We start from the raw sequence: 17,800 nt of genomic DNA, 5'->3' as shown, positions 1-17,800 counted from the left end.
CAGGAGATAACTGATGGATAACAGAAACCACATCAGTGAACTCCAACTGACTTCAATTTTCCATGGAGCACCTTTTTACACTGTGAACAGCATATGGAAAGACTGATTTGGAACACTTTTTTTTGAATTTATCAGATTGGCTTGGCCTCCCAAGAGAGGACTCTCTCAAAAGAGAACTTCAGAACAGGTTTAAACATTTTAGTCCGACATTTTGATATTTTTTTTCCCATTTTTTTTTCATTCTAAAATCTTTAGTTTAATTTTTGTTTGTTTGTTTAGAACTGGATAGACATCAAGATAATTTAAGGAAACTTAAAAACCCTTATTATCTCCGTCCTCTTGAAATGACCTGAAAAGTCTTTTCTCAGGCAGAAACTGAATTTTGGTTTGGCTTTGGTGAGAAAACTGAAGAAGATTTGGTTTCAGTTAAATTGATGTTTTGTTTATTTATTTTTAAAATTTAGCTACAGAACTGAAAACTCAGTTGCCCACAGTGCTGCAAATTAAGCTGACTGTGCTTTAGCACCCCACAAAGCAGCAGGAGCAGAACATCAGTTTTGATCACTTCACATGAGTAACAGAGGAAATCAGGTTTGAGGATGGCTTAGAAGGGGAGCAATGCAGTCACCACCTGGATTTTGGCAGAGGAAAGCATGAAAGAGTCCGGGGGTCTGAGGGGTGGAGGACGGGATCATCAGAAAAGGGAGAGAGATTGGGTGAAGGGCTTGCATCAGGCTAACATACCATGTCTTGCCAAGGCAAAGCCCATGGTCAGTGGCTTGATGATAGCTTTCCTCTTAATTTGACAGAAAAATAGAGCCAAAGGTAAATCAGCAAAGGTTGGCCAGTTCCATTTAAATAAACATCCAGAAGATGGGAAACTTTACCCAGCCTAATTGAGCTAGTCAGGCAGAACCAGGAGTTACTGTAAAACACCCTCTTTTATGAGCTTCCCAGGGCTTTCCTCAGGTCTTGGAGCAGTCTCTCAGACCTGCCAGCTGGTGGGCATGTACTCATGGAGCTGATTAACCAGCCAGCAATGCCTGCTGGCAAGGGCACTGCAGGCACCCCCTGCACCCTCAGTGCAAGGCAGAGGACAGGGCGATAGCGTGGGGACAGGGGATCTGCCACTCCCTTCTCAGGCCCACAGTCCCTGCAGTTTCCCCACCCTGCAGCATCCTCCCTGGCCTCAGCACTGTCACACTGAGTAAGAAGTCTTCCTGCGCAGGAAAACACCTCACACCATTTCAGAAATTATGGGAGTGCTTTCCTCCTCTGCCTACCTTTCAAGGTGTCCCCTGCAGCTGACAAGCTGAGGATATGTACTTGCTGAGGAAAGAGGCCCTCCACCTGCCCTGGTGCTGCCACCTAAGCCAGAGGTGCTGCAGCCGTACAGTGCTCATTTCACACAGGTAGCTCCAGGGAAGGAGCATGCCTGACAGGAGCCACAGCTCGAATGGGAAACTAAACCATAAATTGGGATCCACAACAACATAGTCAGAAAGCATTGATAAAAACCTAGAGACAGGAATGGGCATGCTTTTGTTTTTTGGGAAATACAATTTAAAAGGAATTGCTTATAGCACAGAAGAGAGAACTATTACTGGCATTGCATACGGCATTGCTTTGGCACCTTGTAAGCAGGTGTAATAATCTTGGAGACCTGTAAGTGTACAGAGATCCACAGTGTCCCTTTGCCATGCAGAAGGCTTGATCGGCAGCCCCTGGGTAGATATGATGTAGCTATTCTCAAAACCTGAGCAGCATAAACGCTTGCTGCCCCCTGCTAATAACCCAGGTTTGCAAGCAAAACGTGGTCCTTAGGACAGAGCCACGGAGCTGGCAGGACTGCATTGCCTCCAGGATGTAAGCCACTATTTCTGCAAAACACAAGGCTGAGCTGTCTGGTTTTATGTTTGCACTGAGATGTCCTGGACTATTTTGCTCTCTAGTGGGCAGTACAGGGAAAAAAATATGAAGGCACCAGACTAGATCTCTTCTGTATAGGGCCTAAATGCTTTTGCCTTTCTTTTTTTTTTTTTTTTAAATTTATTTTTTTTTCTCTAAATTATCTCAGGTGAAATATGACCTTTTTAAGAACTGCCCATATCTTAGTGTCTAACGTAACTTGGAACAAATCCTTGCTGAGTATTTAGGATTCACACAACACAAGCCAGTGGTAGGATTGCCAACTGACAGAAGTAAAATAGTGAGACTTTGCTTCTTCATTTAGATAGTATGTGAAACAGCTAAAAATTGTGATTCTTGTGACCTTACCAGGGTTTCTGATTACCCTTGTACCAACAGAGTTTTAATAAGTGCAAAATTAAAGCTGAAAAATGTGGAGTGTGTTTCTCACCTGACATATATTTTCTTCAAAATACAGGTGTGTGCTTCTGATCTGGGACCATCTTTATGCATCATAGAAATATTTCACTTAGAGCAGTGTTCAAAGGTTTGAAAGAAGGACAGCAGAGTCTGCTGCACACCTGAGAGAGATCTAGGAGTTGCATTAACTTACATGAAATTCAAGACACTTTCTACTTCACTTTGTCCCTCCTAAAAATCTTCAGCTCACACCTCAGCTCTTGAATTCTTACTGTCCTTTGCCTGTTAATTTTCTTTTCCTTTCTGGTTTTGGAAATTCTCTCTGGTATTTATTGTAACATTATTGTTCCCCTTTCATACAAAGCCTCAAAAAGAAGCCTCAAAAATGAAAAGTCATCACAAGTTGTTTTTATGCTGGTTTTAAAGGAAGCAAACATACATATTCCCAGACTCGGGGCAGAAATGTTGTAAGGGATCTGAAGGAATGCTAAATCTACATTTGCAGGCAAATTAAAAGGTTTATTCCTTAGCTGTCTACTTCCCTACTGTTTCTGGCAAAGGTAAAGAAAGAAGGAAAGAAGTGTGAAAGAAAAGAAGGAAGGACAGAAGTAAGAAAAGAAAGGAAAGATGAAAAAAGGAAAGAGAGAGAGGGATGGCAACAGATGCTGTAAGCCCTCCGTGGACAGAGCTATGACACCATTTCAAGGACTGCAATAACTCTTCCTTATGCAATAAGTATTTGCATATGTGTCTCAAGAAGGGATATAACGGATGGCTGAAACTGAGATGGGAAACACGCTCATATTTGATCTTAGCATATACCACTAGCTTTTTAACAAGGATCCCCAAGGCACCACTGAGCCTTTCTTTTTCAACTCCTCCTTCCTATCAATCCTTTGACGTATGTTATGCCTCAAAGCAAAGTCTCAACACTTTATTCTGCAAGAGAAAGGCAACAGCCCTGTCAGGAGCCAGACACAAATCTGGACCTTATTGTCAATCACTCAACAGCTGAGCATAGGGTGAATGGGAAGTTACAGGAGATCAGGATTCTGGGGCCTGTCTCCATTCAGTGTATCTGTTCCCTAACTGCCTGTGCCTGCTATTGCTTATAGCTGCCCTTCTGGGGAATACAGGACCTTGAAACGACTTTGAAATTATTTTGACTTGCTCCTTGAAAGCAATAAGTTCACAGATACTACTTAAGATGATGAATATACTTTTGGTAACTCTTACAATAATTTGATGTTGATTGATGTAGGAAAAGATACGGTTTAAGTATGGCCACAGCTTTTGCAGCTTCATGATCCCATGTGCTCACTGACAGAGATAAAGCAGCTGAGTCCAGTTGTACGATGTCAGTGAAAGTGAAGCTTCATCCTTTGTACACAACTACTTTGTAGGGTGGGGGCTGAATATCCAAGTGAATTCAGATTTTTTTGAAGTTATGCACACACACACACAAAGAAAAAAAAAAACAAAACAACAAAAACAAAACCAAACCAAACCAAAACAAAAAAACAGCCACAGCTATTTCTACCTTCTCTGAAGACTTTCTGGTGCTAGTTGCCATCTTAAGAGTTTCATAAACCAAAATGCATTTGTAGCTGTCCTGGCTTCAGCTACAATAGCAATATATGGCTCCATCACAAATAACTCATGTAGTAGGAGAGGACAGACTTTGCCTGCTGCTGCGTTCACCACTGCCATGAGCAGGGCAGCTGACCTGGCTGCAGGCAGTGGATTTTTCTTCTGTGCTCTTGCTCTTCAGAAGGAACAAACCACAGGTCAGAAAACAGAGAAAGCCAAATTAACGACTGAGCAATCTGTTGTCCAGAAGAAGACACACATGAGCTCTGCCACCATCATACCTTCTCTAAGTACTCTCAGAGCCTCCAACTGAAAAGGAGTAAACAGAGATCTTGTGAAATATGTTTTTATGATTCTTCAGGAATGGTGACGATGGTGTAGAAACTAATAAATAGATTTTAGTAAAGGAAGGCTAAATCAATCTGCCTATAACCTTAAAATGCATTTTAAATTGCTCTCAGGATTGAAAGACTAGGACCATTTATGGGATAAAAGACTATCATTTGGGTAATGAAGCTCAGGGAAGTGTATTTTCCTCACTCCTGTCTCACAACACTCCTGCCCAGCCCTGCGGCCACACCACTACCCAAACCTGGACGTGGACACCAAGACACCTCTTCTGTAAGTTCCACACCTGACAGGTAAAAGAGTGTCACTCCCTATTGTGACACTTGGCCTCATACTGCCTGGCTGGGGTCTGGTTTCCAGACAGCGGAGGCCTGAGCCTGCCCACAGCTCGCTCTGCCCCGCGGGAGCTGCATTGACCTGATGCCAGGGGAAGGCTTCCTCCACCTCCCAGGAGACCCAGCAGCATTGCAGGGTGATGCTGGCATCCCTGCCACACACGGAAGAAGAGGACAGAGCTCCCTGTGCTAACAGCATCACACAGACCTTTGGCACGTCCAATTTGGCTGCAAGTTTTGCCCACGGGGTCTCCATGACAACCCCTTGGTCTTATTGGTGATCTTGAGTTAAGGTGAAGAAAGGGCACAGAACCACGGTTAAGGTTAGAAGGGACCTCTGGAGGCTATGTGGTCCAACACCACTGCTCAGGAAGGTAAACCTAGAGCAGGTTGCCCAGGATCATGTCCAGGCAGCTTTTCACAGGAGAAACACCCAGAAAAGAACTAGGAAACATCCTTGCTTAGCTTTAATACCGTTCTCACTGTTTTTCCTGGCTTTTTGTTCTTTGCCTTCTAGGGCATTTTCAATTTCTGATCCCTGAAAGCCCTTTTTTTCCTCTTTTTCCTTTTATTTGTCTAGTTTGCTTTCACCCTCCTTTTCACAGGTCTGTTTTCTCTTTCTTCTTTTTTCATTTTCCTGAGAAGACCCTGCCAACCTTCCAGTTCAATAATATTATTAGATGGGGATAGGCAGGATAAACCTGAATCCATTACTATTTTACTCTCAGCTAACTCATTTTACCTTCTTTCCTCTAACAAGCTCTTCAATTGTTCAAGGCAGAACAAGGAGTCTGCCACATTTTCTGGAGTGAAAGGAGGCAAAGCTGAAGGCACCTAAAACAAAAATGCAGAAGATAACAGGTGGAAAGAGATAACCTGGAGTAGGAAGATACCGTTTGCCAAATTTCGACCTTAGTTCTCAAAAGAAGATCCCTTGGATTGGTTTGCATTTAGCCACATTTTGCACAGTCTTCCACCCCAAAATAGACTTCACGGAGCTGTGATGAAGTATGATTTCAGATGAACTTTACTGAAGGTGACAGCTGCTAACAGCACAGCTCAGCTGAGCAAATTCCGAGGGTATCATTACACAGAGTACAATGGCAAACTGCAAACAGCCTCCCTTCTAACTTTTGCAGGACTGCACACAGGTGACCTTGCTTTCACTTTCACAGGATTTTAGTCTGCAGCAAGAGTGAAGTCTTTTCTTAAAAGACACAAATGCTTATGACCTTCTCTGAGGAGGACCAACTGCTCATCCCTTGTGTAAGTAATGATTTATTTTACTTCACAGTTCTGCTCTGTTTCTGTTCTAGTGGCATGGGCACTCAGTTTCTCCTTCTTCACTTTCCTTCCCATGCTCATTTTCTGTCTCCCTTTCTACAGCATATACCTCTGGAATGCAAGAGGTCCAGTCTGAACATCAGGGAACACTACTGTGCAGTTGACAAAGCAATGGAGCAGGCTGCCCAGGGAGGCTGTGGAGTCTCCCTCCTTCGGAGCTGATTCAAAAGATGGTGTGGTCACCCCCAATGGACATCTTGCACTTTTTTGAAGGGGCCTCACTTCACAGTGCAGTATTCCCGTGGGTGCATGACACACCATTCATCAGTGGGGGCTCCTCAGCCTGGAGTGGGCAGCTCCCCTCTAGGCTCGCAGGCACTGCCGCAGCCACCCATTCTAGCCCTGGCACAATGAGATGCAGAAGGAGCTGGGGGGCAGCTTTTCAGACTGGGGCACCGCAGGCCTGTGTGAGATATAGCTCAGAGAAATGATGGGAAAGAAGAGCAAGCGAAGAAGTAACTTCTTTCTGCCAGGGTTTCTTCTGCCCTTACGAGAAATATTTCAGCAGATAGCCCTCCGGCAACCTTCTGGGCTGTGAGTCTTATTTAACCTTCTGGGCTGTGAGGCTTTTCTTTTGAAACTTGTCTTCCCCTGTATTATTCTTGCAGGAATTTTGTTTGATTAACCTATGCACTTTCCATTTTTCCTTATTATGTATCATCTGGTGTTGGGAAAACCAAACACACAAGATACTAATGCTAGGAAGAGGCATAGAAGCTACTTGAACTCTGCTTCTTCTGTACCCAGTGTCCACAGTGCAGAGACATATTTCTCAGCATAGGAATTTCTGTCTGAGAAAACAAAAACTACTGCTTATGGAGAAGCAAGCACCTGCCTTCCTGATATCCCCACAGTAGACACTGGAACAGACACATTTTACCATTCTGGAGAGGAGAAGACCCCATATATTTCAGCCTCAGCTTTACACCAGAAACTACCCCTACACAAAAGACATGTTGTTACACTGTTTGTGGATCTGACATCTCTCCCGTGTTTCTGCTTCCACCACTGCATCTCCCCCTGCTTCTGGAGACAGGCCGAGCAGAGGGGATGGTGCCTCCAGAAATATGTCTGCCTGTCAATCCATACCTGTTTCCCCCTCACAGATGCTTTGCTCTTCCAAACAAACTAGAAAGCAAAAGTGTGTGCAGAGAGATGACTTCTTGGAAGTAAAAAACTGCTAAAACAAAACCTACCTGAAGCCCTACACTGGTTTTCTTCTTGACCATTTCTCTCAGTAGGAAAACATGTTTGTCTTGTCTTGAATGCTCATAAGCTCTGTTTGCACAAGGTGTCCAGGCAGTAACACACTAAGAATACAACCAGAAGCCCCAGCCTGTCACAGTCCTCAGTCCATCTTCATACCTGTGGGGTTGTCGAGTACTGGTGACTTCTCAGCAGAAGGTCTGAAAAAGTTGCCATCTCCTCCCCAATATTTGTCTGCAGTTCTCAACAAAAAAAACCCACTCCATTAGCACGTCCACCTGCACACATAAAACCATTGCTTTCAAGCTATGTGGCTGAAAATATATCCAACATCCTTTCCTATTCATGAGCCTTGCTACAACTACAGAAAGTTGTAGCAGTGTGGCTGCTCTTCCAGGAAGCACCTCCACAAGTATTTGTTCAAGGGAGATTTGCTCAGCAAGGTACCTCTGAAAAGGAAAGGTCTGATGAGCCCTCAAGGCTATAGCCACTTGGTAAATTCAGCTTACCTTGTCAGGGAACTCCATCAGTGCTTCTTGTAGGAGCAGATTGTCCTCAGCTGGGCTCAGTAGATTTGGTGCAACACAGATGGTGAGGTTGCTGGAGCTCATTGTGCTGGCTGAGGAGTTTTGGCTGGTGTTGTGAAGCAATGAATGCAATTGCTTGAGGAGGATGAGACTGGCTCTCAGCAACTTGTCAGCCACCCCGAGGGAACAGGAACATAACATTCATAAATTAGATATTGGCAAGATACATCACCAAGGCTTTCCTAAGGCACATGGAAGCCAGCAGCAGTGTTGCATATCTTTCAAGGTGCTTAGAAGCCAGCATTCAATGCTTCAGTGTCTCAAGAAGGCGGTGTTGTTTCCCACCTCCTGATTTCACCCCAGCCCACTCAAGGGAAGCCTTCAAGCCTGGTCCACAGCAGAGGGACTGCCTTCACAAAAATGCTGTCCTGTCTCTCCCCTTTTGATATGAATTGTTTCTGTGGAGTAATCTCAAATGCTCTAGGAAGTGCTCTAACTAAAGACGTTCCTGCAACCACGACCCACACCCCCCAATTCAAACCTGCCAGAGGAGGTCTTTTAGAGTCCGCTTTGCTTAAATATTGTCTAATGTGATCCTGTTCCAAATGGTCTAACCTCATCCTCTTTCACTGAAGGTCCATTTTCTTTGCTCCAGACTTTCTCCCAGGTCTCCATGGCCTGGATTTCTGAAGGCCAGTCTTGCTAGGACCATCATTGCCCAGGGAGATTGGCCTGAAGTGCTGGAAGAGCATAATGAAGGCCAAGAGAGTTTGAAGATGGAGCAAACTAAATTCATAATTGTGATCATATGATGGGGTCTTGTGGCAATGGGTAGTTGGGCATTGAAACTGTTTTAGGTACCCTGTCCTGTGTACAATCCTGTCTTCCAGTGTTAAACAATTATAAGTGTTCACTTTTCAGTCAGCAATTCAGTGAGGAAGATGTGGTCTGGCTTTCAAATCAGCAGGAAGGCCATTTTGCTGGTCAGCAAGGAGGTCCCTAAGCCACTGTGTTTCAGTCATGAGCGTGTGTGGCTTTCCCGGGATTCTTCATGACCGTACCTTTGCCATCCACAGTCACTCCCAACATTTTGTTATCTCTTCCTGTGACACTATGATGAGGATTAAAGTGTATATTTACTCTAGCCATAGGAACCGTCAAAAAAAGGAAGGCTATGTCTTGTTTTGGAACTGGTAGAGAGAGGATGAACCTTGGCAATAGAGTCCAGTCCAGGTACAGAATGTCTGCAGAACTCTATATTTATATTTATTTTCTTAACCCCAGCTTTTTAATGCCAATTTTGTACTTCCTCATATAATGTCCAGGTAGAAGGTAGAAGAAAACAAAAGGTAGAAGAAATATAAAGTCCTCTCCACAGAGGAGAGAAACACTAAGCAAAGCAGACGCAAATAGTGCAGCACAGGGTGCTGCAGACATGTCCTGCACGCTTCCCACTCTTCCTGGGATGCTTACACTGTTGGCAGAAAGAGCAAAGCAGTCCTGCCTGCTCAAGCCAACTATGTTCTCTCTTTAGCTCAGAATTTATGAAGCACAATAAGTCAATGTTGCACCATTTACTTTGCCCTGAAACTATCCTGGAAAGCAATTACAGTGAAATTTGCCTGGAAAACATACTACCTGCTATGTTCACTGATTAAATATTTCTGTCACATGAGAGAGCCAGAGTATGAATAAGTGCTGTAACTCTTTTAAAATAAACCTACACAATTTTATGATTGACAGAAAATACATCAGCCCATACAGATGCTGACAAATGTAAAATTATAGTAGGCTTATGCAAACTGCATGGTGTGTTTGAAAAATACTCAGCAAATTTTCTGTAAAACCCACAGGACACCCCAAACTACACCACAGGAAGAGAGAAAATTTTAATTAATTTTATAGGTGATATGTAATTACAAATCAACAAATTCAGTTTAGATAATAAAAGCTCCCTGATGAGTATTTTTAAATAAGTCAAAAAGAAAATACAGTGAGCAAGAACAACTATAGCATTTAACAGGAAAGCAGGTTCTTTTTTTAGAGGTGTTGTAAATCACCAGTGATTAACCTTCATATAAATAATGTATTAATAAGCCAAAACCTGCTCTCTCATGATGCATAGCTAACCCTTACTTAAAAATTACATATATCAGAATTTCAAAAATAGTAAGTCAGAGAAATTGAAAACGTAGAAAAAGTTTATGCAGTGCAATGAGTTGTAACGTAACGCTTTGTTCAATTCCATATGTCAAGAGAGTTGGTTGAATTTTCACACCGACAATACTTGGGAGATAAAGGCCAGAACTTTTATATGACATTGCTTGACAGATGTTTTAGAAATTTAGGGGGAAAATCCATATTTTGTGTTACATATACAGTGCTTCCCCTTTTTATTTCTACAAGCTATTAAAAGGCATTCAAGCAGTCTCATTTTTCATTTGAATGTCACATCTCTTCATGATGCTGACGTTACGTGTAACATCGGATCAGGTTTTGCTCTCACATAGATTATTAGACAGTAGATTGCATAGATTAGTAGACAGCAAATAGTAGATTATCTGCATTACTTGTGCTAACATCAGTGAAATTAGTTTGCTTTTGTTCCTTGAGCCAAAGGACATAAATCAAATTGATCTATTGAACTCAGTGAACTATTGATCAGCACATTTAATTCACCGTGTTCAAAAAACAAAAGGGTATACAAGAAAGGCATATTCTACCTTGACTACTACAACACCTGTTTTAGGAGTTATGAAGTTAAATAGTCCATGACAATGCCCTTTCCCACCCCAGCCCCACCCGCAAGGATCAGAGAAAAAAACATTAAACTTTTAGAGCAATAAGGTTTTTAATAGCCTAGTAAATTTCCCTATACCATTCCCATTCAATGAGCCACTTTGTCTGACTTTCTATTTCTACCGAGTACCAATACAGGATTTCTTCAGGAAAAATTAAACAAAAAAGTTGTTGTATAGCCTATAGTTACCTATGATATGCTATGGAAGATGTAGAATTCCTCGCTAATACAGAACTTTCCATTTACATCTAAAAACATATAGAGTATTGTTACTTTACAATCTACAGGCACTTATCTACACACAGACAAATCTGTGATAACAGACAGAGTGGTTGGCAACTCCACCCCAAAGGTAAGAAAGGCTCTAATTAAGATTCCCTGTGCAGATTTAATGAAGCTTCTTTCGGTACACTTTTAATGACATGTCTAACTATGTGGTCACTCCTTTTCTTGAGACACGAGTACGCTTTGTGCCTAGGATGAGCCATGATCACTGACAGGAGATATTTAGTGTTTGTGCTTCCTGCGTTGCTCAGCGTGCATCCCATATTTTCTGCATCACATTGAATAAGAGCATCTCTGCTCTGCCCATTCCTGTCTGTTCTCCTCTGCACTAGATTTCTTATCTCATCTGTCCCAGGCCCCACCTTTAGTCTTCTCATCTTGTTCTCAATTTTCTCAGCCAGGCTCAGCCTTATCAGGTCTCAGACTCCCTCGCACCCATTCCAGGTCAATCTATATTGCATTTGCTTCTGCAGATGCAGCTTCTGCTAGCATAGCCAAGCTAGCTTTATGATAATTAATACAGGTAGCATTGAGTGAAACCAGGACTGAAAACCTCTTAAGACACTGAGTAGACACTTATTGGGCACCTGTGGCTGAACCCCATGTTGGCACAGCATTCAGTGCTGACATGGCACTGATGTCCGTGCACTGCCTCTCCCTTTTGCTAGTGCCAACCACTCCCAGCCTCCCTCTCCACAACTGTTTTCTCTTCCATGGACCACATCAGTTTCCATCTCTTCTGCATACAAACTGGAGATTTCTTTTTCCTCAGTGCTGCCTGGATGTCATCATGAGAGATACTGAGACGTCCTTCTCTAGACAGCAGCAGAAATGGCAGTAAGATTGCTGTTCATCTCTGTGTCTCCTAAACAGTTCTGATTTCCCTTTATGGCAGAGATTTCCATTTTGTCTCAAGACCAAAAATGTTGACCTGTTCAATCTAGTTAACTTTCACATGTGTTTCTCCCCTGACATTAGCTAAGAATCAAAAGCTAAGATCTTGTGTGACTTTGCCTTGATATTTTGGGGGTAGACAAACCAGAAGGCAGATGCTCATGACAAACCATCAAGCAGAGGAGAAGAGCTCCATCTCAGACTGCTCCCAAGCCCTCAGTCAGCTTTGAGCATTGCCCAGCTAACAAACACATGCAAGGGACTTCTGCAAAAATGCAGTGCAAATGGGAAAGCTCAGTGCAAATGAACACTTTGTAATCAACATCACTGCAGTAAATGCTTATACTCAGTCTGACATAAGCTCATTTTGCATTTGCTTACCCAGGATTTACAGTGTCAAAAATAATACCAAAATACAAGACTTCCTTCAGCTTTTTCATAGAGTTAAATTTCAATCTCCAGTTTTTATTACTTTGCACTCATTACAATTAGTCATGCATGTTGCTTTCATAAAAGCTATATCCAGGGAAAAAAAACCCTCCCTAAATAATCTCTAATTTAGTCCCTTAGAAGGAATTTGGCAGCCATTTCACATGATTAAACAGTGATTAAGTAGCTGCCCAAAATTGAGAAGCAAAATGCTTCTCGGTGGCCTCTGAAGTTTTCTCATAAAGAGCTGAGGCTTGTGTTATCCCTATTACCCAGGGAGGAAGCCAATCTGCTGCATGGTGTACACTGGAAATAAGACTCCACACTTTCCTCATTTTCCCATCATCTGCCAATGTGGAGTATGTCTGGCTCCACGTTTTATTGTTTTCAAACTCACCCTGTGAGAAGCCCTCAGGCCGTGTTTCTGTTCTCTGCCATGTGTTAGTGCTCAGCCTGGGCCAGTACAGATCAAGGAGATGCTACTACCCTGGTGGGTTGCCTGTGCCTATTCTCACCAGAAGACTGATATGAACAGTTTCCATCAATCTGTTTATCAGATTTGGGATTCAATTAGCTCTTTCATTTGAAGTATCTGCTTCACTTAAAACTGGGTTTTGTTTATTTTTTTTTCTTGTGGTTAAAAAAGCTTTTGGCAGGTTTCAGCCAAGCTTTGGGGGATTTTTGTTTTTCAGAAGCTTTTAGGCTGATATACATACATATGTCTAAACCTGCTGATAGTTTTTTTGTTTTTTTTTTTTTTAAGAGGAAGCTGATAATGATTTTTGCATCCAGCTACGCATTGCGTGGGTTGAGGGTATGGGGTTTTCCCATTAATTTTTATTCGCAAAGAATATATTTTTCTCCATCTCTAATTTGCAAGTTGATATGCTGTTAACATTATTGGGCCTGCTGTTCACTCCAATTTGTGCTTGACCTGATGTACACAGCGGGGCCTCCTGGTATTCCCCTGTCAAACCCAGCAGGACTCTGTCAAGGACTGTTTGCATGGATTCAGTTGCAGTGATAATGCAATGATTGAGATCAGAAACTGGTTCACAAGGGAAGTGTAGGGTCTACCTAAAGGCTAACCTGCCTGCATTTAATGAACTGCATGACACAAAACTGCCTCAGGAAATCCCATATACAGAGGAGAAAAGTAACTCAAGCCAGACGTGTGCATGGTATCATGATATCCTGGAGAACCTGGGAGCTATCTGCAAGAACTTTGTTATTTATGATGTAGTTAGCATTGATGTTTCATCAGCTCCATGATACATACTAGGAAGTTTCTACTCCTGAAATCATAGCATTAAATGCTATAATTTAATAGTTATTTAATGATATGAGAGGTTACTTATGACATCAGGTAAAAGTTAATACAGACAGATTTGTATGTTTATCCAGAAGATGAATTATTCTACCAATTAAATCATCAAATACTTGTTTATGATTTTCAGAATTCTATTTATAGGCAGTTAGATTTTTAATTGCTAACCATTAGGTTGCTGTTCTCACACTATAAACTCCTCTGCAGGGAGATAAGAGTTTCACATACAACAAGACAGAAATTCTACGTACAAGGCATAAAGAGGGCATCGTTAATTTATAGCAATCTTAGTCTCAGTTTCTTTAATTCCCTCTGCATGAATGCTACCTATGCAGGTTGTTCCTGACTTTGAACGAGCAAAACATTGATCTGAGAAGTAAGGAAAGAAGACAAACTAACATTTCAATGGCTACAGAATATGACAGATTTACCTGCAGTCTGCAATCAGACACCAAGTACCTAAATGCCAAATAAATAACCTTCCTACTGTTTGTTCTGTTTTTTATCTAGACAGACTTCCCGATGAAAATCTTCATGGCCTTGGTTTATCTGCTGAACCTAGGAACAAAGATGTTATGCTGAAGCCAGTTATAATTGTAATTTTTTTCTATGGCTAACAAACCCGCCAGGCTACTAATCCCAAGTCAGCAACATGACTAGATGGTATTAAAGTCAGTGTAATTGATAGGAAAATATTCTCAGGGGTACGGCCAGGGGCTCTGGCTTCGGCAGTGGCTTCTACAGGTCCAAGGGGAGAAAGGGACCGTGTTGTCTCCAGGCAGGTTGAAGGAATTGGTCTGAGTTTAGTTCAGTTCCTTGTTTGAAGGTGCCTTTTGCTCTTTCTCTGGGGGGTGGAGGTGTAGAAAAGAGAAAGCAAAACTGAAGGGAATGCACCCAGCCTGCAAAAATCTGCTGGGGAAGGGCTACTTCATTCTTACATCTATTTGGCTCAGTGTGCTTCACCAAGCAGATGGGAGGGGTTTTTGTTCTGGTTTACACGTTGTGTGTGCTAAAATCCTACCTGTGTGGAGACGTGGAACCATTTGGCTGATGCCTTCAGACAAGAGATGGCACGGTGCTATCTCACAGCTCTGGCTGACGCAGGATCCCTCCCAAACAGTTTGAACAATTTTTGCATAAATATGCGAAGGAAAGATACTGAGGTGGTAGGTGGGTGAAGTTTTCCTTAGGGACATGGTATAATGTGAGTAGAATTCATTTCAACTTACATTAGCTGTTTAAGAACTAGCTTGTCCTCTGGGTTGCATGCATATTCAACAGAGAAAAAAACGAGTTGCTTAGGAGAAGCATTCACTTGATCTTATGAACAAACAAATGCAATCCAAAGGTTTCACTCTGCTTCCACTGACAAGAGATAGAGCATAATTAATGGGAATTACAAAGTTAGGTGAGATGAATCCCACAATTGTTGTCTCAATTTGAAAAATGTATATGGATTTGATATGGCTCTCCAAAATATAAGTTGGCATCATGAGGTACCTTGAAATCAGACTGCAGGGTGGTGAATGCAGGCATGTTACCTTGTCTTACTGTGTTACAAAATACACTGTCATGCTTCCTAGATAACTGAGTGCAAGATCTTTGCCCTTTATAAAATGCACGTGCTTAACTTCCTCTGTAACATGGAGCTCTCCTCACTGTCTCTTGCTATCCACAAAACACTTGGCTTCAGGATAAAGCAAACTAGCGTCATTTGTCTCTGAAATAGTTTTGCATTCCTACAAAGAAGCAATGATCCTTGGAATTAGTGCTAGAAAATCTAGGGGATGTGTGAAAGGGAGCAAAGAAAAACACTCCTTACTGCTGCAATCAGACTCGTTGCTTTCAAGCAGCTTGACCCAACAGCAGCTTGGAGTCCAGCTCTTCCCATCCCACTAGTATTATCTACCCTGCTCTTCTGCTGTTTGCTTTTCTCATCCCCTGGCTCTCTCACTGCAATTTTCATCTGCTACTACTTAGTGGCAGTGCTGGCAAAAGCCCTGCACTGAACAACTCCCTCTTGGCATGGGGGCCCTCCTGCCGGTGCTCCACTTCCCAGCTGCTTTGAAACTGCAAAAATTAGAGGCTTGGCTGAACCACACGCTGAGAATGCCAGCAGTTTGGGGGGCTCCAAGTAGACAACATATCAATAAACTGTGCTAAGTCTCAAAAGCATATTAAACGCTAATGGCCTTCCATAACATAACAGCTCTGACAGTCTTGCCTGAATTGGTCTTCTCTGCCTGAGAAACATCAGCATCACTTAATATGAATGAGGAAGTTATATGACATTAAAACCACAGCTTCCAAAGCCAGATTCTGTTCAGATCGAAGGTGGCATAAATCTGAAGTAATTTCATTGTTTTCATTACCCTAGGTTCAAGTCAATGTAACAGGGAATAAAATATATTCCAGTAAGCACTGCTAGCCCTTACTTTAACAACACATTTTAATTTTACAGAGAATGTTAACTAATGCAATCTGAAGAGGAAGATGGAAATAGTGTGGAGACAAGTCACTTTCAAACGGATGAATATATAATGTCTCCCTGTGAAGCAGCTTGCAAGCAATGCAATTGCTCATCCAGAATAGGCTTTTTAAAAATTTTTAGCTAATGTTAATTTAAATACCATTTTAATAGCTTTGAAAGAAATTTAATACTTGATTAAACTTTATTGTGATTAATTATTCCAGTATTTCTTAAGCTTGATGTATTAGATTCTGATTTCACTTGCATTTTGTTTTCTACTACTTTAATTTCATTAGCTTCAAAGAAATAACTCCAGATTTTTATAAGGAAAACTTGGAAAAGAAATAGGCTCTGTATAATTTTAAATATCATTAAATTGTGCATGATACAACTGTTATTCACACCTCCTTTCATTTATTCTGAAAACAGGAAAAACATAGCAACTCCACTGAGCTGAACAGCATGCAGAGCATGATTTAAGCACTACTAAAATATAGATCTAAACAGGTGACTTTCATGTGATTCATTTTCTCTTTTATTGGGTAAACTGTTAAATAACCAGCCCAAGAGAAGCCAACAGGACAAGTGAGTTCAAAGGAGGCTTCTGGGAGACTGGTTTAAGGCTTTTACCTTTAACCCTGCAATCACATAATTTCATTAGAATCATAAAAATTAAAAGGTTAAATCATCATCATCATCATCATAAACAGACAAACCACAACTCAGTGCTTTTGGTTCTGCATCTTGCATTTACAATGAGACCTACCAGCCCTACTGAGCCTCAGCAAAGATGCTGAGCGGAGCCTCCATGAGTGAGACTTGTTTTCTCTGGAGTGAATGAGTGAATAACCCTTTTCTCAGGTGTGACTAAGTCTCTCAGTCACTCCAAGATGTCCAGATGGCAATGTTACCTAAGTAACATTCAAGAGTGATGCTAAATTTGCCAGGTGCCCACAGATATGTAGAGAGACATCTGTGTTTCAGTGATACTTCAGCACTAGTTAAAATTATCAGCAATAACTATACAGGAAAAATAATGCTCCTTCGTGGATATTGCTTACCACATCTCTGACTGGTAAGATATTGCCATTCAGTCTTCACTTCGTGAATATTCTGGAGGCATTCAGAACATTGCCCTCACAAATTAATGATGTCCTCCTTTAGAAGCTCAGGAAATGAAGCACGATTGGTCACATGGGAAATACAAAGTGCTCAACTGTGACCACAAAGCTCCAGTGACTTATTTCAAACCTGTGAAACACACGTGACAGACAAGAACACGGTGAGAACCAAGGCTCGAGCGCACAAGGAAGTTTTCTCAAAGACCCAGAAACATCCAGGTGCACTTGTTCTTGCCCAGTAAAGCATATAACATAATTTCTAAGCTCATGGTGTCTATATTGGGAGTTTACAGCTCTATGATTTTTCAGTGCATTGGTTAATAGACACATGACATTCTGGATTTGTAATACCTGAAAGGTTGTGCTGCCATGTTATACTTCAATACATTATATATCTTTCTATATATACATACATAGAAAGATTTTCTTTGATTCAGAGCAGTTAATGAGAGAGATTCCTGAAGTAAGAAGCTATGCCATAATATACTTGAGGCTTGCAAAGTAGAGAACTGGCAAGGATTAGACTTTAAGGGACAAGTTCATGCCTGAGTCTGCCCCCAAGTGCAAATGGCCAGGGTGTCCCAGCAATGGCTAACATGGAATGACTCCAGTGCATGAGCTCTTCTGTTGTTCTACATTCTCTGACAGGCAGTTTCCAAAAGTATTGTATCAATATTTAAAGCTCAGCCCATTCTTGGATGTAACATTACATTTTGTCCAGCAAATCATACCGTCTTCACTGCACAACACTATTTGAAAAAGTTTTAATAATACTGATCCTATAATTAATTTAAGA

The 17,800-nt window shown here is 41.7% G+C and overlaps 1 protein-coding gene across 3 annotated transcripts; it reads right to left on the bottom strand.

Annotated features, from left to right (window-relative positions):
* Window positions 1-516: 516 nt before the first annotated feature.
* LOC308188687 (uncharacterized protein) lies at window positions 517-17,000 on the bottom strand. Of its 3 annotated transcripts, XM_080578032.1 has the most exons (5): window positions 16,945-17,000; window positions 7,661-7,843; window positions 7,311-7,385; window positions 5,344-5,435; window positions 517-4,227 (listed from the first exon to the last, which is right to left on the bottom strand). In XM_080578032.1, the coding sequence occupies exons 2-5, from the start codon at window positions 7,760-7,762 to the stop codon at window positions 4,215-4,217; spliced, it is 282 nt and encodes a 93-aa protein (XP_080434158.1). In that variant the 5' UTR covers window positions 7,763-7,843; window positions 16,945-17,000; the 3' UTR covers window positions 517-4,214. The 3 variants fall into 3 exon arrangements, 1 of the variants encoding a protein (XP_080434158.1); XR_013945697.1 differs by lacking the exons at window positions 7,661-7,843; window positions 16,945-17,000 and adding an exon at window positions 7,599-7,645 and having other exon boundaries at window positions 7,311-7,393; XR_013945696.1 differs by lacking the exons at window positions 517-4,227; window positions 5,344-5,435; window positions 7,661-7,843; window positions 16,945-17,000 and adding an exon at window positions 7,599-7,651 and having other exon boundaries at window positions 7,271-7,385.
* Between the last annotated feature and the right edge of the window lie 800 nt (window positions 17,001-17,800).

Source organism: Anser brachyrhynchus (assembly GCF_964034855.1).
Source record: "Anser brachyrhynchus genome assembly, chromosome: 2".
Taxonomy (NCBI): Eukaryota; Metazoa; Chordata; class Aves; order Anseriformes; family Anatidae; genus Anser; species Anser brachyrhynchus.
The sequence above is the reverse complement of the archived record's forward strand: the minus strand, read 5'-3'. Positions and strand labels throughout refer to the sequence as shown.

Bases quoted from the DNA above. Each gene is read 5' to 3' on its own strand.
- LOC308188687 (XM_080578032.1), bottom strand. From the start codon at position 7,762: ATGAGCTCCAGCAACCTCACCATCTGTGTTGCACCAAATCTACTGAGC. The intron at 7,386-7,660 runs GTAAGCTGAATT...TGAGAACTGCAG, and splicing joins TGATGGAGTTCCCTGACAAG to ACAAATATTGGGGAGGAGAT. The intron at 5,436-7,310 runs GTATGAAGATGG...TTTTTGTTTTAG, and splicing joins AGTACTCGACAACCCCACAG to GTGCCTTCAGCTTTGCCTCC.